At 39.1% G+C, this 23,268-nt stretch overlaps 1 protein-coding gene across 5 annotated transcripts in view; it reads left to right on the top strand.

Moving 5' to 3' along the window:
* The window catches only part of USP40 (ubiquitin specific peptidase 40), a 76,525-nt gene that overhangs the window by 36,652 nt on the left and 16,605 nt on the right, over positions 1 to 23,268 (top strand). For all 5 annotated transcript variants that reach the window (XR_838640.3, XM_010999020.3, XM_010999019.3 and 2 more), the window contains 10 exons: positions 1,705 to 1,828; positions 3,156 to 3,213; positions 8,646 to 8,699; positions 9,458 to 9,546; positions 10,790 to 10,876; positions 15,002 to 15,038; positions 16,791 to 16,855; positions 19,256 to 19,330; positions 20,219 to 20,345; positions 22,202 to 22,296. Coding sequence is in view for 4 of the 5 variants with exons in the window: in XM_010999020.3 (XP_010997322.2) it covers positions 1,705 to 1,828; positions 3,156 to 3,213; positions 8,646 to 8,699; positions 9,458 to 9,546; positions 10,790 to 10,876; positions 15,002 to 15,038; positions 16,791 to 16,855; positions 19,256 to 19,330; positions 20,219 to 20,345; positions 22,202 to 22,296 (811 nt within the window). In the remaining variant the exon portion in view is untranslated. The remainder of the gene's footprint in view (positions 1 to 1,704; positions 1,829 to 3,155; positions 3,214 to 8,645; positions 8,700 to 9,457; positions 9,547 to 10,789; positions 10,877 to 15,001; positions 15,039 to 16,790; positions 16,856 to 19,255; positions 19,331 to 20,218; positions 20,346 to 22,201; positions 22,297 to 23,268) is intronic.

The raw sequence follows: 23,268 nt of genomic DNA, 5'->3' as shown, positions 1-23,268 counted from the left end.
TGACTCCCGTCGTCACGTTTGAAGCTCGGAAGTGCTTCCCTCTCTGGTTCTTGTTATCTGGGTCTGTGCCAGTCCTTGTCCGCAGGGGGCATGTCACTCACATATCCCCGCGTACTTCGGCACGTTAGAGACTTAGGTTATGGGCAGTGAATCGGTCCCCTGCTTCATCAGTGCTGTGTGTATACCGAGATTACAGAGGCCCTGCTTTATTATTCATTAGTGGCCGTGACCTAGGGAAGCAGAGCCTCGTCTGCTTGTGTTTATTTTGTATTACATTTATCACTGTTACTCTTTTGGACAAGTGTTTTCCAGCCATTTATTTCCCCATCTTGTTTATTTAAAAGTTTATTATATATTTATTTTTAGAAAGTAATATCCATTCATTAGGGCTTGGGAAGTGCAAAAGTGAAGACAGGAGACCCAGAACAGCATCCCTGCACCACTCATGCAAGGACCGGCACTGGTAGCTTTTTTTTTTTTCTAAGCTCGAATAATTGGATTTTTGTTTTAAAGATTTTTTTTCTTTTTAAACGTAGTAATTATTTTGTCGATAATTAGTTCTGTCCTGCTTTCCCCCATGTTTGAAGGCTCTTCATAAACCTCGTTTCATGGCTACATGATAATCTATGTTGATGCCATAGTTTATGACTGTGCTCCCTTGTGAGGCAGTGGCTAACGACAAGGACTTGGGAGCCAGCTGCCTGGCTTTGTTTCTGGCTTTATCACTTACTAATAGTAATAGTGTGACCATGGGAAAGTTACTTCACCTCTTTCTGCTCAGTTTCTTTTCTGTAAAATGGGCTTAATAATTAGTACCAACTTCATAGAGTTGTAAAGATTGAAAGTTAAGTGCTTCCAAGTGTTTGCACATAGTCTCAGTGGTAGATATTTTAAGCTAGCATCCTTATCATCATCTAGTATTTCATTATTTTAGGGTGGTCTTCAGAGAACATCTTTGTGCTTGAAACTTTGTTATATTTAGGATTGCTACCTCAAGTCCCAAAGTGGAATAACTGAAATGAAGAGTAGACTTGTGCTTTATGGCTCTGCTGCACACTCTCAAAGAGGACTTCTGCCGGCCCGCTCAGTGCCTCTGTGTGGATTAGGAAGAAGTCACTCTTTCCTCAAGAACCTTTACTTCTGTCTGTAGGATAATTTTGTCAGAACAAGATGCTGCACTGCCATTTGCTCTCATAGAATTTTTTTTAAACTGTACAATGAAAATACACAAACACCCAGTGTATATGATGTGAATGACACCCAGTAGATGTGATACTTGGGTTCAGTGCCAGTCTCTGTGCAGGCGTGCATGGCTGTCCTGACACAAACTGCATCCAAGTCCTGTGAGTGGACTTCTGGCATGGGTGCTCTGGTTACAGTGTGCAGGCAGAAGTCAGCAACTGATAGTTCAGTTACAACAGTTCACTTTGAAAAATATGGCAGCAAATTGTGTATAAATCAGAGAGTATTTGGAGGCGTGAGTATAGACTCCATAGAATGCTCTCTAGCTGCCATGAATAGATAGTCAGCTTTCAGAAAGTCAGCTCAGTAGAGCTTGGTCACCTTCCATTAGTCACGTGAAGTGACATGTGCAGAAGTTTGGGGAAGTGATGCCTAAGGAAAAGCATTAATTTTCTGGCCCTCTCTGAGCCATAAAAATGCGGTGTGAAGACACATTTTTAAAAAATGTCTTTTTACCTACAGTTTGTTGACCAAACAAGGGAAATGGATCACTGGTGTGAATGACACTGACTGGCTCCAAGTTAAAAATTTATGCCAATTAGAATCTGAAGAGGAGCAAGTTAAAGTATCAGCAACTGTTAACACAGTGAGTAGACTGTGACTTAACATGTGGTTGGCAGGTTTTTAGTTAATAGAATTTTATTTAGAAGCTATACCTTAATCTTTCAGAACAGTTGTCTCAGGAGGCTTCTAAATCTTAAGAAATTACCTTTTTACTTGTAATGTTTGATTGTTGCTTATTTACCTTTGTTAGCCCTTGGTATATTTCCAGAAGATATGTGCCTTTTTCCCCCTCTAAAGCCTAGAATTAGAATGTGGGCGTTACCTTTGAAATTAGTTCATGGAATCTTCTGGCTTTGATAAGTATGACATTCTATTTTCAAGGGTCTTTTCTGTATTTTTTGAACCAGATATATGTTTTGGTTTTGTGTTGTTTTGTTTTTGTGGGTTTTTAAAGTTCATCTTAAATTGCTTTACAGTATACTCTGTGCTCCGTATAAAGCCATTTGCTTTTAAAAGGGTTTTTCAGTTTTTCATTTGAAGCCTATTTTGCTGGTTTCCTTAAACATTATTTCAGAAAACATCTTTCTACTTTTCTGTAGTCTCAATTCATTAAAGTTTTTTTCCTGTAACTTTATTTTTAAAAATTTAGAATGTTTTCTTATATATAAAATTATAATTTCTTAAGGTACATTAATATTTGTTGGCACAGTAGCAGGGACAGCATAAGGTCAATGCCCTAAAGCTCAGGAGACCTACTGCCCTGACTCCAGTGGGAGGCTGGTGTGGCCCTTGTTTACTTCAGGCTGTGTTCCTCCTGGGCACAGCGTGGGGCACAGCATGGGGAGGTAGAGGTGCTGATTTCAGACATCAGTCTTACCCTAAATTTCTACAGTTTTGTGCCCTAGAGGCAAGTAGTCTAAAAAAAAAAAAATTTTAAATAAAGTAATTTAAGTAGAAGTTTTAAATAGTACCCTTGGATTAGTATTGTACTTTTTTATGTTATTAATGCCTATTCACCCCGAATTCATCATTCTTAACAGAAAGATACAGGCTTGCCTGCAGTTTCTTTTGTTTGCTATAATCAGAAAGGTTAGTTGTTTGTCAGCTTTTTGCCTTTCTAGCTAGTGTTATTTCTTTAGTTTTCTGAAGTTTTCTGTAGAAGGCCTTTTGGTTTCAGTTATCATCAGTTTGATAAAAACTTAACCAGGAACTAAGTTTTTGCCATTGACTTTGTAGAAGAGAGAAAAATGAATTTCAGGGATGGAAAAAAATTTTTTCAAGTAAGCAAAAACTAAATGAAAGGTAATGAATAACACAGTCTGTAAATGTAGATACCAATAATCTTCATTTTCCTCTCCTCTCATTGTTTTTAACTTATACACAGTCATTAGTTTATTTCTCTATTTTAGGTGGTGTTTGATATTCGAATTAAAGCCATAAAGGAATTAAAATTAATGAAGGAACTAGGTAATCATTTACATTTGCTTTTGATTTTTTGGTTTAATTTAGTTTTGTTTGATTTTTAATTTAAAAAAATATGGGAGTGTAAAAAATAGTTTAGGGGAAAGTTACATATCTACCACCCAAAATGGACAAATGTTAACATCTTGTCATGTGTTTGTTTTTCTTGAAACATTACAAATAAATTGAAAGTCCTCTACGTTCTCCTCCTCAGATCTAGCCTCCCTTCCTCCCCAGATGCAATGAGTATGTCTGATTTGGGTGTGTATCTAGTTTGTATATTCATACTGTACTATGTATATTATACTTCTGTATATATATATGTGTGTGTGTGTGTGTGTGTGTGTGTGTACTGTATTTTTACCTTTGTATAAATTCTATCATAATGAATATAACATTCTGCAAACTCACTCTTCACTCAGCACTAGGTTTTCTTTTACAGTTTTGTTGAAGTATAATTTACATATAAAATATGTAAATGTATAAAGTTGCACAGCCATCACAGCAATCTGGTTTTAGAACATATCCATCACTCCAAAAAAATCCCTCATTCCCATTTGCATACCAAGACCCTGACAGCCATTCATCTACTTTGTCTCTCCTTCGACTTGCTTTTCTGGACATAATAGGTATTGTGTGTCTGGCGTCTTTCACGTAGCACACTGTTTTTGAGGTATGATTCAGCATGTTTCAGTAGTTTGTTCCTTTTTGTTGCTGACTAGTATTCCATTGTATTAGTATACCATGTTTTGTTTGTTCACTACCAGTTGATGGACACTTACATTGTTTCCACTTCTGGGCTTTTATGAATAATTCTGCTGTAGGCATAGTCTTTGTGTGGACCTATGTTTTCAGTTCTCCTGGGTATATATATGCAGGGTTGGAATTGCTGGGTCATAGGGCAAAGTATGTTTAACTTTTTAAGAAGCTACCGTACTATTTTCCAAAGTGGCTGAATCATTAAAATACCTGCTAGCAATGTGTCAGGGTTACAGTTTCTTCACATCTTTGCCAGTATTTGTAATTGTCTGTCTTTTTGATTTTAACCATTTAAGTGAATTTGAATTAGTGTCTCATTGTGTATTTAATTGCGTTTTCCTGATGCAGTGATGGTGGGCGCCAGTGATGTGCTTACTGTCTGTCTGTGTAGCCTAAGGGTCCTGTTAAAACTGCTAGAATTAATACGTGAGTTTAACAAGAACTCAAAATCAATATGTGAAAATCCATGTATGTTTGTCTACTAGCAATAAAAAATGGAAAATTTAAACAATAGCATAAACTATCATGAAATAATAAATTAAGAAAACATTTATAATAGCATAAACTGTCATTAAATACAAGACCTGTACACTGGAAACTAGAAAACATTGCCATGAAAAATAAAAACTCAAATAAATGGAGTGATATACTATATTCTTGGATCAGAAGACACAATATTATTGAGGCTAATTCTCTCAAAACTGATTTGGACATTCAGTGCATCCTCACTCAGAATCCTAGCCTATTTTTTTAGAAGTTGACAAGCTGATTCTTAAATTTATATGGAAATGCAAAGAACCTGAAGTATCCATAACAATTTTAGAAGAAAAAAAACAAAGTTGGAAGAGTTACACTATCTGATTTCAAGACTTACTCTGAAACTATAGATATCAAGACAGTGTGTTGGCATGAGAGTAGTCACATAGAGCAGGGGTTGGCAAGCTGTGACCTACAGCCCATTTCTGCATAGCCGATGAGCTAAGAATAGTTTTTACACTTTAGAGGGGCTTTTTTAAGAAGAAGAATATGTAGCAGGGATCATAATGTGGTTTGTGAAGCCTAGAGTATTTACAGAGGAACTACATTGAAAAGCCACAAGGATGGTAAAACCTAAAACTATAGAAATTTCTGAGGGAAAATAGGAAATCTTTGTTACTTTTACCATAAGGAAAAGGTTTATTAAGATAGGACTCAAAAAGCTCAGACCGTGAAAGAAAAAAAAAAGTCAATTGGACTGCTACAAAATTTAAAACTTTTTCAAAAGGCATTTGAAAAGGCAAGCCACAAACTGGAAGAAAAAAATGTAGAAAACACATATTTGACAACAAACTTGCATCCATGATATTTTAAAAAAATACTTATAGCCTAATCAGAAGACAAACAACCCAAATTGGGAGGCCACCCTATGAAAGAAAACCAATATGTGCAGGGCAGGATGCTCATTGCCATTAGCCATCAAACTAAAGCCGTGATGACACATCACCACACACTCAGTAGAATGATTACAATTTAAAATGCTGACAAAATCAAGTGATATCACAGATGTGGAGCAACTGGAACTTCTGTGTTGCTGGTGGGGGTGTAAAATGAGTCACTTTGGTAAACTTGCTTATTCCTTATGAGTTTGAACATTCACTTACCAATTCTCCTAGATCCTTACCCAAGAAAAGTTAAAACATATATCCTTACAAATACTATACATAAATGTTCATAACCAAAAACAGGAAACTATCCAAATGTCCGTGAACAGGAGAACAAACTGTGTATCCATACAACGGGATACTATTCACTAAAAGAAGGGAACTACCACCCCATGCAAAATATGGATGAATCTCAAAGACGTGCCAAGCAAAAGAAGCTAGACACAAAAAGACTGTGTACTCTTAGGATTCCACTTAATGCATGAAATTTTCAAAAAAGAAAGCCGAAGCTGTAGTTACAGAGGCGGGTCAGGATTGGTGGGGTTGGGGGACTGAGTACAGGGTGGCGTGAGGAAGTTTGGAGGGGGCGATGCAAATTATATCTCAGTTTTCTGGTGGTTACTGAGTGTTTATCTCAAACTCTTCAGATGGTGCACTTAAACTGGGTGTTTCATTTTAAGTAAATTATACGTCAGTAAAGTTGATTAAAAGTAGATGGTTTATGAAAATGGATAGTTCATTGTCTTCCCATGTCACAGGTCTCCCTTCCTTCACTCATGATCCCTTCCACACTATTCTTCATATAGCCAGTGATCTTCTTACATGTACGTGAATCACAACGTCCTGTCAGCTTCTGCTCAGTGCCCTGTGGTGCTCTTCCACTGCTCGTGGGCTGCTCCCTGCTCCTGGTCTCCAGCAGCCTGCTTCCTCTGACCACTGCCTAACTGGCCTCATTGCCATCTGCTCATCTGCTCCTCGCAACACACTTCCTGTGCTGACTTTCTGGAGTTTCTGGTGCACAAGCTCGCGTCCCACCCTGAGACTTTTTAGTCCAGTAATCCCTTTGAACTCTGTCTTGTTTACTCTTCATCTACTAATTTCAGTCCTTTATTTGGTCTCAGCTAAAATGTTACTACTTCCCTTGTCATCCCCAGCTGCACGGCCTCAGTTGGCCTGTTTTACTCGAACACCCTGAACTTCACTTCGTAGCTCTTTCGCTGTAGCTACCTGTGCTTTGTGTGATGAGCGATCACCTCCCCAGTTAGATGAGGCTCTTTGAGGACAAAGTCTATGGCTGTTTTGCTTAGTACTATGTTGTCAGCTTCTAGGACAGTGCCTGACACATGGAAGATACGTGGCGTTTGTTGAATGAAAGTGAAATCTTTTTTTAAAAAACAGTATTCTAAATGCATTTTTAAAATTGGAGAACTCTTTGCATAAGAGTTGCCGCCAGGGAGTTTGTGTTAGAATTCTATGCTAGCTTCGTGTAACTGTAGTATAAGGGCTAGAACTGAGGGAGCTCAGAAAGAGATTCGGCTCTGCTCGAGCAAAGTTGGAACTTCTAAGGCACTTGCCATTCTTGCCCTCTCAGAAGGCTCTGCTACTTCACACTCCCCCACTTCATATCCAACTTGGTAAGAATTCTGTTTGGACTAAAAACTTGGTGTGCTCCTTCCCACAAAGCAGGGATCTTGGTGTCCTCCAAATAGGGCACACCGAGTCAGAGAAAAATAAGTATCACGTGATAGCACTTACGTGTGCAATCTAGAAAAATGATGCAAAGGAACTTATTCACAAAACAGAAGTAGACTCACACACATAGAAAACAAACTTACGGTTACCGAAGGGGAAAGGAGGGGAGGATGAATTAGGGATTTGGGATTAACAGATGCGCACTACTATATACAAAATAGATAAATTACAAGGACCTACTGTATAGCACAGGGGATTCACTATCTTGTAGTAATTGGGAAAGGAACCTGAAAAAGAATGGATAGATACAGATATAGATATATATGACTGAATCACTTTGTTGCATACCTGAAACACTGTAAATCAATTATACTTCAGTTTAAAAAGAAAAAATAAGATACCCTGGCCCTACCCATTTAATCATAAAAATCACTGAACTTATTTTAAATCTAAGCAGTCTCTGCACAGTTTCGACATGCATGAATTTCAGTTACCACCATCATTATGTACCGTCAGTTACCCAGCAGCACGGTTCAGATTTCAGCGGCCACCAGATATTACCTAATAATTGCATCAAGTACAAACTTCGCTAGAAGCTCTTTACACATCACGGTAAAGTAAGATGTGCATCATAATCAGTGACCAGTTACTTCACTCGTTAAAGTCTGCCAGTGACTGGTCACTGCGTATCTACCAATTTCACCACACAGACAGCAGAATGTGTAGTCTATTGCCTCCTTTTCTCCCGGCGGTAAACCCCGATGACATTTTATAAGATTGGATAATCGAATTGGCCAACAACAGTGAAAGCACAGAAAAGAAACAAAAGTGTATGGAGTTAACGGAAGAAAGCTGCCCGCGGGCCTGCTGACCCTGCTGGCGTCCAAGAGACTCCAGCTGTGCAGCCAGAGGAGCTTAATGCACACGAACCCACAGAAGTGAGGGACGTGGTTGTGACGAGGAGGATGAAGATGTCCCAGAGGAACTGACGCCAGCAGAAAACTTCACACTGAAGGAGCTCTTGGAGACGTTTCTTGAAATTGAAAGCACAAAGTATATAAAATACTGGAAGCTAATCGAAACTTAGAAAGAGGATCATCACTAGGGTCCAGAAAAGATGCTCACTGTGTATAGCAAGCTGCACAATGAGAAGGAAACCCTGTTTAAACCATTCTTGATCCGTGTTTTACAAAGAAAGCATTTTAATTCCCAGTGTCCTGTAGTGTTTTAAATTACAGTGTGAATATTAGTTTTACTTTTTTTCATTTCACTATAAACGTGTAAGTGACAGTGTTTAATATTTTGTCAGAAATTTTTAAAGGTCACAGTACAGTCATAATTTTTCTTGTTATTGAGATTTCTTTGCATAGTCAGCTTGCCACAGCATTCACACGGCCCTGCGCTGCGGTGCGCAGGGAAGACTGCCTGCTCCTGGTTTTTTGTTGTTGGGGGTTTTTTGTTCCTTTTTTGTTCCTAGCTTCTTGTGGCTTCCTGCTGATGACCACAGTAGAATGTCTCTTTGGTTTTCTTTGTTTGGTGCACTAACCAGCATCTTTTTATTTGTAGCTGAGAACAGCTGTTTGAGACCTATCGATAGAAATGGGAAGCTTCTTTGTCCAGGTACATCTTTTTGGTAGCCGACACATATCTGTACCACCTGTCTTTCTTAATGCTTTTGCTTTCGATAATGGCTTCCAGTACCCTTACCTTTTAGAAACTGGTTTATAGGACATATTGTCATCAAAGTGTCTTCTTTGTGGATTACAGAAAATCTTAACCAAAAATTCAGAAGCTTCTGTTTTCTAAAGTAAAACACTTATCTTTCTGATTAGCTGATGCTCATTTTAGTCATGGTTTTGATCTTGTTATGTCTTTTTAGATTTATTATCAAAGATTTTTATTAGTTTTGCTACTTTTATTGTGATACAATTATCACAGTAACCAGAGTCTTGGTTCTTACCTCTGGTGTGTCTTATTATTAGGCTTAATTTAGTCTGACTATTAATGGTAGTCACTATAGCAGCATTAAACTTGGAAGAAGCTAGCCCGTCATGCATGAATCAATTGAGAACATCTGGCTTTTAATCCATGAAAAAAACAGCCCTTTGCTTTTTGTTAAGTATGAATCTAGAACATTCCATAGTTGCCTTTTACCTCTTAGCGTTGTTGTACAGGTAACAAGAATAATACGTTTTAGAGTGAGGAAATCTAAAATCAAACACAGCTGTAATTTATGTAATCCTTTTGCATGGAGTGCAACTCTACTTTTTTCTTTCTTGACATTCGTGATTTTCAGAGAAAGGCTGATTTCAGAACATTATTTTGCCCAAGGAAGTAGAAATTAATAACATTTACTGTGTTATCAAATTTCTTTATAGTGCTAGACAGTTACACTCTGAAGGAAGCAGGATTGAAGATGGGGAGTTCGTTGGGACTGTGTCCTGGAAAAGCGCCAACGTCCTCTCAGGTAACAGGAGGTCACCTGACAGATCAAAACCACCCTTCCGTGAGCAGAAGCTATTAACTGTATAATTCATTCCTTAACTACTGCAGGAATACTGTTTCTCTTAAAAGTTTTCTTTTCCTTAAATGATACCTTTTAGGCCTACGTCCATATAGTTCTCTGTGTTTAAATCAAAAATATTATGTCAAAGAATATTCATAAGATTCTTTTTCTGTGAAGATTTTGTGGTTAAGGGGGATCTTTAAAGTTGGGTGGCCACCAGTTTCAACCATTGTATTTCATAAATTCTAAAATGCACGCTTTTCTCCCACATTTTAACGTCTGTGAGATTGTGATGCATCTTACAATCGGTGGCATCCTGCAGTTGTCGCTGGTGCTGCTTTCTCCTGCTTAGTGGCACATAAGATAATAAGTAACAACCAGCAGCATTTTAGGTTTAATAAAACACAGTATACTGATTTTGGACTTAATTACTCCCTGTAATAATGTAATACTCTTACAGCAGCTGTGTCTTCATCAGTCTTCCTTTTACCTATAAAATACTATCAGGCTGACCTTTGCCAGGAGCCCTACCTATTTAATAAACTTTTATTACAGTTCAAAAGTCATAATGAAAAAAGAAATCGTAATGATGTCCTTCCTATTAAGATTCTGTATCAAGGTAATGAGCTGGACTCATGATCCCTATGGTTCCTAGATCCACATCCCCTTTAACTTGTTCTTCCTCGAACTCTAGCAGATTGTAGTGCACAACAAGCTCATAGGGGGAAAAACATGATAAGTGAGAGTGAGTTAGAAAGTAAAAGGAAGGCTGTAAGGAACTGAGTTGACAAGAGATCAGATTTACATTTTTCCTGTGGGTTCCTGGGAGTTTAAGTATATGGGACCTCTGGGCAGAAAATAAGATCACAAACTAATGACCCAGAAAAGAACACAGGTAGTGCTTACAGTGTATTACCATTGCAGAGCTCTTTGAGGAAGGACTGAGAAAGAGACAGAGATCATAGTAGAATAAATAATATCTGTGAGAGGTGTGTGTAAGGAGTAGCAACATTGGTGGTGAGGTAGTCAAGATTATTGTTTAAACTGTAACATTAAAATACCCAACGTAGACTTGTTTTTACATAATTAGAGATTTTTATTTAAGTTTTATGACCATTGGCTTTTCTTTTTTGGAAATAGACCATATATTTATAGAATTTTTAAATTTGTATTAAACTGCATTTATACTTCTGTCTTGATCTAGCTGTTCCTGTTTTTTGCCGTGGGGAGTGATGTTCAGCCTGGGACAGAGATGGAGATCATAGTAGAAGAAACGACGTCTGTGAGAGATGTAAGTCACTTTACTTTGGGTGGGGCGGCAGGTGGGGTCTGTGGGTGTTTGGCATGGGGAGCAGTGGTAACCTGTGCTAGGATTTTGAGGTCCTGAGGCTAGGGTTTACATTATATACTTTAAAGAATTCTGTACTCATTAAAGGAGTAGTTTGGGGTACTTGAAAACTGGTGAACCAACTATAATTTAAAAAATAAGATTACCGATTACCAGTAATACATGTTTATTATAGAAATTTGGGATATATAAAAATGGATTAAAAGAAAAAACACCTCATTATCCCTTATCCCACTAATATTAACCCTTTGGCATATTTCCTTCTGGTGATTTTACTTTATATGTATGTATAATCGCACACACACTGGTATGAATGTTTGTGTGTGTGTGATAAAGCAGTTATGTTGGTGGCACTGAGAACTGGGACTTTCAATATTGGAAAACGAGAGACAGATAACATCAGTGTGGTTAAATAAAGCCTGTACTCCTGAATTTAAATTAGAAGAATCAGAATTAACTTGATATATTTTTTCTTCTTTGAAAAAATTATTTTTCTAGCTCTGTCCCCTGAAACGGCTTTTGGAAACAATAATCAACCTGGTAGTGGCAAGCACCCCAGCACCTAGATTATGGTCACTAAATACCGTTTCCTACTAGAAGGAACCAGGGCTTCTTGGAGTAATGGCTGCTTCTGTATCTAGATCGGGAAAGCCTATGATGTGCCTAGAACGTCTTATCAGGACAGAAAGCAGTGAAGCTGCAAAGACTTCTGGGATCAGCATAGAGACTCAAGCCAAAAGAAGAGACTCCCACTGGTCAAAGATAAGACAGTTTGAACCTCAGTGGGAATAATAATGAAAATTGAGTGGTACACATACATAAAATCCATGAGCTCATACGGACCCTAAAAATACCATAGTCATTGTTCACCTATAGTGGATGCTAGGTAGCCGTAAAGGAAAGAATCAGGCATGCATTCTGTTTCTCTTCTGCAAACTGTACCTCCCATTAACCAAATAGATGATGAGTTGTTTTTTAATAGACATATCCCAAATGATAAAATGAAGAAAAAAAATTTAGATTATCACAGTTTTTCAACTCCTAATGAATTAATGGATCTATACAATGATCCTGAAAAACTGCTAATAGCCCCAAAAGAGCAGCACCTGGACATTAAAGCTCAAAACAATACCTGTGCTCTTCTTGCCAAAACAAAAAACAAACAAAAAGTGGACCTGAGTCCAGTCAAACCTCTAGGTCTGAGTACTGGTTTATAAGAAGTACAGGGCTCAGAGGGGCTTGTTAAGTGTGTCACAGGCTTGCAGTCAGCACAGTCCTGAAGTGGAAAAATCCTCCTCTTCAGGAAATCAGTTGCAGCGTGAGGCAGCCTATAGGCTAGAGAGACCTAGGAGACACAGTAAGTAGATGCAAAGTATGGAACTTATGTGGCCCTTGATTGAAACCAAAAGAGCTTTAGTAATTAATAGTTTAAGAGAAAGTAGGGAAATTTAAACACTGATTAGATATTTGTTATTTAGGAATTACTAATTTTTAGGTGTCATAATTATTTAAGAGTTATGTTTTTTAAAATAATCTTTATCTTTTAGAGATGAGTACTGAATATTAATGAATGAAATGAAATGATATCCAACATTTGCTTCAAAAGAGTCGGGGGGCAGGACGGGGAAGTGGGTAGGGGTACTGACAGACAAGACTGGCCACAGCAGGGATTGAGACTGAGGGATGGCTGCTTAGAGGTTTGTTTTCCCAGCTTTTCGTTTGCCTTTTAACTTTAGTGTCTATTAATTTCAAAGCATGAACCACAGAACTTTCCAAAGGAGCAATGTGTATCATATGTCTTTCTTCTGTTCTGTCCCTAACCCATCACAGGCAGACTGGCACCCTGCCCTGCCACTGACACTGCCCTTATCAAGGCCGCCCGTGGCCTCCACGTTGCTGTGTCCAGTCAGCAGGTCTCCGTCTTCATCTTACTTGCTCTCTCCGCAGCAGCTGACGTACCTGATGACTTCTGTCACTTGCTTCCAGAAGACGGCGGCTCTTCAGGCTTTCCTCCCACCTCCCAAGCACACCCCTTCTCAGCTGGTGTTTCCCCTTCCCTCTACCTTGTGAGCACCTTCGTGCTCAGTTCTTAGACGCCACACTTAGGCCTACAGCTGCCCCTTGGTTGTCTGAGTGTCATCCCAAATTATACCACACCCACAACGGAGCTCCTGATCGCTCCCAAACGCACCTCACCCACATTTTCCTTTTCCGTTACAGTGGCTCCATTTTTCTACTTGCTTAGGCCAAAAACCTTGAAGTTATCTTTTCTTTCTTACTTCACAATCAGTTTTTCAGGAAATCCTTTTGGTTCTACCATCAGGATTTATCTGGAATCTAACCACATCCCATTCCCTCCACTGCGTTCACCCTGGTCACCTCTCACCCAGATTATTCCAGCAGCTCCTGACTGATCTTCTTCCTTCCAGCCTTACACCTCCCAGGGTGTGTTCTCACGAAGAAGTTGAGTGATCCTTCAAAGTGTCAGATCAGTCACTGCTGCTCACAGCTGTCCTCTGCTTTCCCATCTCACTCGGTGTAAGAGTGGAGCCCCTGAGTGACCTTGCAACACCCTGTGTGTTCTGGCCCTTTGGTATCTTTTTTTCAAAAACCACTATTACTCACGCTCACTCTGCTTCAGCTAAGTCCTTGGGCCTCCAGTCGGTGCCTCAGACAGGCCTTTACCCTGGCTGTTTTCTCTATCCAGAGTGCAGTTAAGTTGATGCTCAGTTGTTTGTTTGTTTTTCTTGAATAATGGAGGCCTTTAAGACTGCAGTTTTCTTTGAATACAGCTTTGGTCCCATTCCCTGTTTTAATATATTGTGTTCTCATTGTTGTCATTTTCTAAACAATGGTTAATTCTAAAGTCTCTTTTATTTTTAATCACACAAGTAATTGTGGATTTAGTCTTTCTTGTTCAACTTTAGGAGGAACTAAAAATGCCCCTTAGTCACCACCCTGTTCTCGTCCCTTCCCCAGAAGTCACTATTGTCACTGAATGATACAATCTTTTTTTTTTTTTTTTGAGAGGGGGAGGTAATTAGGTTTATTTAGTTAGTTAGCTATTTAATGGAGGTACTGGGGATTGAACCCAGGACCTTGTGCATGCTAAGCATGTACTACTCTAAGCACTGAGCTATACCCTGCCCAAATGATATAATCTTATCCACATCAGTAGAGTGTATCCTTCCATACCTTTATCATGAATATACCAGTGTGTGGGCATGTATGTACAAGTGGAGGTGAAAAGCTTGACTTGTGTGGTTTCTTTTAAATCATAAATGAGATCCTAGGACTTTGTTTCACTTAAAATAGTTTAAAGGTCTTTTAAGACCAGTACATGTAAGTCTGTTTTATCCTTTTAATTGTTTTAAGACCTTCACTAGTTTATTTAAATCTTCCCCTGTTAAGGGATGTCTGTATTGTTTGCCATTTTTCTCTTACTCCAAGCAGTGCAGCCATGATCATCCTTAGTCCTGCTCCCTCCTGCTCTGGTTTAATGTATATCAAATTTTACTTACCCTTTTGCCCTAAATTTACTAAAGAATGTTTTCCCCTCAAGTTGAGTTTTAATGATTATTTTTGTTTCATTTAAACACCAGCTAATCGTCTCATTTATTGCATGGTGCCGTAAGCTCCCAGTGTGCACAGCACTTCCCTTCTGAGTTGATGTGTGACCAGTTGTGTTTCTTGCGTGCTAAAGACTAATCTCCTTTTACAGGAGTCAGAATTTATTATGTACCTTTGAAATCAGCCTAATTACTCATAACTGGTCAAAAGTGCATTGCTAGTCCTCATAAGAAGAAAAGCACACTGCAGACCTGGAAGTGGATGAACAAAGCTTGAAGTCCTGGTTGCAGACACCTGAACCTGTTTTTTTCAGTCTTGAGTTGGTGCCACCTAGCCCTTAGGAAGGAGAGCTTACTTAACCACTTAACCATGTATATCTTTGTCTATTTGAGAATTATTAAACATAATCAGACCAGGTCCAGACTCTAAAAAGGGTGTTTCTCACAATAGTGTAAACTCAGAAACAGGCAGCTAATGAACATAATTTTTTTCTTACAGTGTTTAAAGGTAATGCTGGAGAAATCTGGCCTGTCAGGTAAGTTACAGACCATGATGACACATAACCTGACCCACACCCTTTACTTATGATAAATCATCTATAAACCTCATGAAAACTCACCAAACTTTTTTACCTCCTGGGTTGTCAGTTGCACTTTGCATTGCTATATGTACATAATTCTCCTGGCTCTTGTTCTTTTAGAAAAAATACGTAGTAGCCTACTACTAAGGGAAGAGACCCTAGAAGGGCCCAACAAATGTACCAAAGAAATAAAATTGACATTTATACCTTCTGGAATGTCCTAGGTCTCTCGCTGATTTTTTTTTAACCTCATTGATTCAGAATTTTTGGGGGTGGGCGGTGGTTGTGAGTTAATTAGGTTGATTGATTGATTGTTACTGGGGACTGAACCCAGGACCTCGTGCATGCTAAGCATGCGCTATGCCACTGAGCTACACCTTCCACTGACTCTCATAATGCAGAATTTCAGTGCAATGTGTTTCATGCCAGATTAGGGAACATAGTATGAGTGAAAAAATAAACCCAGGGTATCCCGAGGTGGGTACCCAAGTGGAACCACGGGAAGGGGCACCACGTGGCTTTCCTGAGAGCACTTGTCATTCTCTCCACCCAGGTGACAGCCTGGGGCCCCGTTACCTGGGGGGCCGTTCACTTGCTCAGGTTCCAGGCACTCTTGTAGGAGTTTGCATACCATGTCTCATTTCATTTTGACAGTAGTTCTCCTGTGCAGGGGTCATCACCGTTCCCATTTTACAGATGCTGAGAATGGTTAAACGGCTTACCCAGAGTGACACAGCAAGTAGCTAGAGCCCCCGATTGCAGAACTCTGACTTCTCCCTGCTATGCTGTGCTATGATGTAATGGTGTCCACTTTTAACTTCCTGGTGGTGTTGGGTTTTTAAAACATACTTAGATTAAGTTACATATTGATATAACTCTTACTGTATTTAAAACTAGAACTAATGACAAAAGAGGGTCTGCAGAGAACAGTTTCGGGATTCAAAACCCATGATCTGTACAGGATAAATATGAGATCTCTGTTTATTCCCTTGGCTTCAGCTTCTTTTGGTGGGTGGGGGAGTTGACTGTTTATAAAATATTGCTGATTTTTTAATAACCAGGATTTCCAACTTGTACTCTACTCAGTTCCCTCTCCTCAAAAAAAATTCTCTTCCCATTTTGTCACTGTAGCAAGCATGCTGAAAAACAGAAGTCTAAGTATAAAGTCTAGTTAACACTTACAAATGTTCATTTATACCAACTTGATTAAATGCTATACCAAAAGCACAGTTTTATTTTTAGATTAACTGCTGATTGGATAGGAACAGTTTTATTATTCACATTATCAGTCGCTGAGCAATGTTAGCACATATCTTCAGCCAAGACAGTGAAATAAAGCTCAATGTCATGATTTTAGAAGGGATTCTGAATTTACGTACATACATACATCTGTCTGTGCTCCCATGTGATGTGGACATGCGTGTGCACAGGTAAGTAGGAAAGATACAAGTAGATACTGCATAGTAGTAGCAAGGGTTATTTTCATTTACAGGTGTACAGTTCTTGGTGGAATAGAAAATTAACCAAATTGAGGCAACAACTTAATTTTTTTCATGCCCTGGAAGACATAATTTACTTTAAAAGTCAGTTAATAATGATTAGGTCAAATCCCCTTTGATATTCATATATCCAAAAGGGTCATTCTTGACAAGTTCTTAAAACATACTCTTCTGAATTTTTTTCACCCTGATTTGGATTCCTTCCTAGGAGACACATGGCATTTACGAAAAATGGATTGGTGCTATGAAGCTGGGGAGCCTTTATGTGAAGAAGTAAGATTATTTCTGTACACTTCATTTGTAAAAATGTGTTTATTTTGTATTTTCATAAGGATGCCACCCCACTCATGTGAATAAATTCTAGAAAAAGCTTTACTTTTTTTAGGAAACAAAAATCTACATGTGGGTCTACTTTCACTTTTTCTTTACTACAGTTTTTCTGTAAAGTCAGAGGGAAAATTTCAGCTTCATCTGTGTTGAGTCCTCTGTTAATAAGAGAGTGTGTCTCTAGGGGTAGTGATTCTTCACTAGGAGGCAGAGAACCACAGAGGACAAGAGGTATTTGAACCAATGGAGGATTTGAAGATGCACTCTGAATTTTAAAACCTGAATTTTTTTTTAATTGAAGTATAATCAGTTGACAGTGTTGTGTTAATTTCTAGTACACAGCGTAGTGATTCAGTAATATACGCCTATATATATATACACCTTTCCATACTCTTTTTCATGATAGGCTATTACAGGGTATTGAATATAGTTAGTTCCCGGTGCTATGCAGCAGGGCCTTGTTGTTTATCTGTTTTATGTATAGTAGTTAGTAGTATCTGCAAATCCCAAACTCCCGCTTTGTCCCTCCACCCCCCTGGTAACCATAAGTTTGTTTTATGTCTATAAGTCTGTTTCTGTTTTGTAAATAATTTCATTTGTGTCATCTTTTTAGATTCCACATATAAATGATATCATATGGTATTTTTCTTTCTCTTTTTGGCTTACTTCGTTTAGTATGACAGTCTCCAGGTCCATCCATTTCGCTACAGGTGGCATTATTTTATTCTTTTTATGGCTGAGTAGTGTCCATTGTGTGTGTGTGTGTGTGTGTGTGTACCACAACTTCTTTATTCAGTCATCTGTTGATGGACATTTAGGTTGCTTCCACGTCTTGGCTGTTGTGAATAGTGCTGCTGTGAACATGGAGGTGCATGTATCTTTTCAAGTTAGCATTTGAAACCTAAATATTTTAATCTCAGAGTTTATCTGTAAGTTAATGATGGCAGAATTCGTCTTACCAACCAATCACTTAGGCTCTGATTCAAACTGCATCTCCAAATCCAGCCCAAACTCTAAGGGTAGATTTAGAAACAATGTTATCACAGGATGGTTGAACTCTGGTTAATCTTACTGTTGCTCCAGGTAGCATCAGAGCTCCCAGTCCAGATCCATGGCCTTAGCAGTAGACCCAGAATGGAACTTTGTGAGGAAGCTTAGACAGCTGTGGTCAGCTGCCCTTCCCCCTGTCTTTATCTGCCTGCTTTCTGTTCAGTGAGACACTGGCACTGAACATCAAGGGAGCCTGATTTAAACAGGTATATTGGGGGCCTTCAGTGCAATGCTCTTTGCTGTGTAACAGTCAGGAACCATGCTGAGAGGACTCTCTTGAGTCCTGGCCAGGAATTTGACTGCCTGGAGTAAGAAGTGGGCCTCAAAAAATCTTGAGGACATACAGTTTGGATGTCAGAAGAGTACTATGTCATCAGTTTCCTCATTTTCTTCTCTTATAAATGCCCAAATTGGTATCAAGCATTTCATCCAAAAGCAAACTTACCCTCAGAACTGGCTCCACTTCCCAGACTTGCTGTTTGTCTTTCCCATCTTGACCTTCTTCATCGTGAAGTGTGGCTTACCCTGCTCACCTGATAGCTGTCATATTTGGTCTCAGCCTTCAAAGGCCGTCAGTTTTTCCACTCCTTAACCATTCCTACTGCTGGCCTCCTGGTTCAGCCTCCCCCGCTGTTTGGCCTCTAATGTGAGTTACTACAACCGACTTCCCTGAGCCCCGGTGTTGCCCACTTCCGTATGTCACATTTGTAGCCCCTAGACTGATCTTTAAAAACCCCCTTCTCAGAAATCGTGAGTGGCTTTTTAAAAATCAGCTGAAAACTCATTTTTTTCTATTCCACATCCCTTTGACCTGTGACCACCTTTGCAGTCCAGTGTTCTTTCCTGTTACTTACTCTCCAGTGGATACCTCCCAGTCTAATTAATCAAGTCTCTTAGCTCTTCCTTCCCCAGAGCAAGTCATACTGGCTCTTGACATAACCTTGACTTTGCCCTGTTTTTCTTTCTTGAGACATTCCTTCTTGTTTCCTGTGACTTTTCAAATCCAGCCCATTTTTTAGGCTTAACTAAAATTTTATCTTCTGTAAATCAGTCTTTCATCATTTCTCATCTCATCCATCTCCCTTCCTTTAATCTTTTGCAGTTCATAATTGTATACTTTTAATAAATTATGATGTACTGTTTTATAGGCTTAGCTTATTCCCTATAGCTTCAGTATCTGCTTCATTATTTATTTACTTATTTCTTGAAAGGGTAATAGAGACATAGGTTTAAAAGAAAAAAGGACTGTTCCTTGCAGAAGTCATAAGTGACAAGAAGGACTTTCTGTATCTCCAGGATGCAACACTGAAAGAGCTTATGATATCTTCTGGAGACGCGTTGCTTTTAACTGAAGGAAAACTTCCTCCTCTGGTAAGATTTTGCTCTGGAATAGACATTTTGTAAATAGCAGTTACTATTTTATGATTACAAAGATGATACATTCTCATTGTATGAAAACAGAGAAATACAGCCATAAAGAGAATACTTACCCAAAATCTTACCAATCAGACAGCTACCATATTTTACATCTTTATATATTTTCTTCCTGTAAAATCATCTGTGCACACAATTTTATTTCCTACCTTTTATGTTCAATTTTTTAACCTGGCCATAAAAATCCAAAAACAATCATTGTAGCCAATATATGACTTACCACAGTTTAATTCACCTAGATCCCTGCTTTGGGGAATTTAGCTTGTTGTACATTTTTTATTCTTATAAATAGTACTTAAATATAAATCCTTCTTAGGACAGTTGTAAAGATGAAAGAAACTAACAAGTCAAGAGGTGTGAACTTTTTAAAGATTTGATGCTGTCTATTGCCAAACCCTTTTCCCAAAGAGATGTGCCACGACACAGCCCTGGTTGCAGTCAGTAGGTTCTTTCTTCTCTATAAAATTCCTTCAGAAACGTTCACAAGTGGAAGCTCGTGTAACCGGTGCGCTGTGCTGCGGCTCTTCCCACGGTGCCTGCGAGTATGTGTGTAGTTTTTTCTGTCAGATGCTTTGTTTATACTTTTCATTTACTGTGGTTACTAAGATACAGAACATTAGTCCCAGTCATCCTAAAGACTGATTTTTATTATTTTAAACTTTTGATTGTAAAAACAATAAGTAAGTATAATATATGGCAATTCATACATACATCTTAAGGATAAATAATAAATTCAGGAACATTTTCTGTATCAAGATGTCTCTCTCTGTGGAAGTTCACTTAGTCTGTGCGCGTCACAGCGGTTAGAAATGCCCCGTTCTTCAGGGTTTTCTGAAGGTGCCTGTCTGGTGGTACCAGCCGCGGATCCCCTCGCACCCGTGGAAGAGTCGTCAGGACCAGGCAAGCTGCACCTTTTCTCAGGGCGGGGACTGGAGAGCTGCCTCCACCCAAGGTGAGAGCAGAACAGAACCGCAGCACCCAGCGTGTCATAAAGAAAAGTAAGAGGGCGGCTTCTGCTCTAGAGGCAACTGAACTGTATGCTTTTGAAAATGTAAAGTTGAAAATCAAAACCTATTTATTTCACAGCTCGTGTCATAATCCTAGTTTTGTATAGTGATTTGTAATGTCTTTGGTTTGGCTTTACCTTTCATTTGCTGTCTGTTATTTCCATTATCTATATGTCAGTATATTAAATTTCTTCACGGGATTTTTAAATATGCTCTCCCAAGCTCCTCATGGCAACATGAATCATAATGGACTAGGCTGGTGAAGCTTCAGTCACTGCGGTGACTTCACTGCAGCCTGAGGGGCGGGTGGCAGGGCTGGGGTCTTTTCTGCCGCCCCCACCCAGGAGCCACTTCGGGAGCGTTCCACGTCACTGACTTCTGAGAGGACACACAGGGTGTAAACATACTGTTTTACTAAGTTTCTTCTCCACGGACAAAACTCAGCACACGCATCATGATGAGCCAGAAGTCACAGGCAGGGAGTTTGGATTGTCACTGTAAAAAGCGGGTTTCCACTTCGTTGTAAAGAAAATATAGAGATAAAGAGAAAGTATCTTTAGTAGGACCAGGTCTTCACATGTTTTCGTTTATTATGCTCATCTAGCTTTTTCAGTGCCTTGATGTATTATGTATTTCTTTTTATCTTTTAAAATTCAGTCCTGAAATTAACATAAATGAGTTAAAGTCATATCTCTTTACTCTTTAAAGTTAGGGTTATATGTGTAGAGCAATTAAAAAAAACCTCATGTTGAATTAGCTATGATGTTGACATTTTTTGTTTGTTTTAGACTTGTTAGCTCTCTCTAAAAATGATGTCATGATCGGATAATAATTACAGCTTAAAAAGCAGTATGTGTTTCTCCATGAAAGTTAAGAAAAAAATCTCATTTTTTTTGTTAGTCTTTCTATATCACAACATATGGCAAGTATTTTTATTCCTGAGAATTTCCTGAAAGTGTCTTTCAGGTAGTACCAGCTTATGGTCCTTAAGACCCAAGAAGAACCACTCATGAAGAGAGCTTTCTTACTTAATTTAGTTATAATTAATTTCTTATTATGTATTAGCAGTGTGCTCAGCAGTAAGCAAAGGCATTTAATTAAAGTGAAAATGAAATTACTGATTTCAAATTTAGTTATTAGCTTTTTTATCCAGAGTTTTAGATGAGAGAGCATTTTGTTTTCCCTTTTTTAAAACAAATGTAGAAAGGCCTTCTTATTGTCAAGGATTCTTTCAGTTGGTAAGCATTTATTGGGCATTTGCTGTGTGGCGCCCACCACATTTGGCACTAGAGAGACAAACCAGATGGATGGCCTGTCCTCTCTTGACAATCATAGTCTTTAGGGGAGACAGAGTAGGTAAATATATACCTATAGGGAAGACACTTAACACACGCAAATGAGCAGACAGAGTAACATGTTGGACCAAGTGCTGTGAGAGGAAGAAACAGGTAAAATAAAAGGTGAGGGCAGGGCAGGGTGTCCTACCAGCAGAGCCCTCAGAGGAAGGGGAGGGTGCGGGAGAGAACGTTCTAGGCAGACGACACAACAGTAACATTCCCCGCAACATCCCAGTGACAAGACCGTGGTGTCGCACCCACACCCCTCCCTGGCGGCCGCCTGACGGGACACTGCTTCCTCCCTGTGCGGTCACCAGGGAACTGCTCAGAGAACTCAGATTCCCAGTTGCGTGGGTGGAGCTGCACTAAAGCTATCTGCAGAATCAAAACATGGCCTGTATTTCAGAAACATGAAATGAATAAGCTTAAAGCTGCTGTCCGACGTCTTGCCCTATCCTCTGTAGGTGCGCCCAGTGATGGGCACGCAGAAGGTTCCCTCCTCTTCTTGGGAGACGTTGACATCTCCGAAGATGCCGCTTTGGTGGAGCTGAAGTCTCAGGTCAGACCCCTCCTGCAGCACAGCTTAGTGCTGATCGGGCTGCTCCAGTGAGATATTAATATATTCTTCTATTTCCTTTTCCCTCACCTGCAGTCTGTTCTGATAGGGCATGTGTTATATGCCATGTTCGGTGGTGAGTACCCAGCAGGCCACACGCACATTGCTCACACAGCTCCCTGGGTTTGTTTCTGCCGGTTGCCCTGTGGCTTTTGTGTGCCCCACTCCGACAGGCATGCTGTGCTTTCGTTTGAGTATCTCCTCAGTGACTTGCAGCTTATGTTCATTTTGATTTTTTAGGAAAACATCTGTTGGAACATTTGTAAAGCATTCACTTTACTCCTTTATTTACATTGTTTTTGTATCATTGTGATTCATGTGTTAAGTGTTGTTAGTTAAAAGCTGTGATATCAATTGCCCAGGAGGCCAGAATATCAGCTTTATGTTAGGATGTGAAACTAGTTATTGGATTGTTTTCTTGGGTATAACATTCTTAGAGAAAGAGGTTTTCTCCAAATGGAAAGGCTGGATTGAATATAACACACGATGCCTGAGAAGCATCTTACTGTCATTGAACTAAAATGAATATCCCTTCCTTTTAAAGGAAAAAAATTCATATGATACGAATATCCGTCGTTGAAATTTGACTCATCCTGTGCGTCCTCAATGTATGAAATAACCTTCCTTAGAAAAGTAAATGGTCTTACTCTCCTGAGAACAAGTGGGAAGAGACTTTTTCCTTATATTGGATTATAAGGTTTCTAGGTTAAAAATGAGTCAGTATCGGCCATTTCATGGATTCATTACAACCTAAATATATGAATACTTACCTGCCCTTACACAGCTAGTGTGGGCCTAGCAGTTGGATCCAAAGATTCTGAGATACTTCAGAATCAAATGTTATTTCCTTGACAAAGTAAACATTGCTGAAGAATTGTATTAGCATTACATTAGCATGGGTGGAAGTTGAAGATG

Source organism: Camelus dromedarius, chromosome 4 (genome assembly GCF_036321535.1).
Source record: "Camelus dromedarius isolate mCamDro1 chromosome 4, mCamDro1.pat, whole genome shotgun sequence".
Taxonomy (NCBI): Eukaryota; Metazoa; Chordata; class Mammalia; order Artiodactyla; family Camelidae; genus Camelus; species Camelus dromedarius.
The sequence above is the reverse complement of the archived record's forward strand: the minus strand, read 5'-3'. Positions and strand labels throughout refer to the sequence as shown.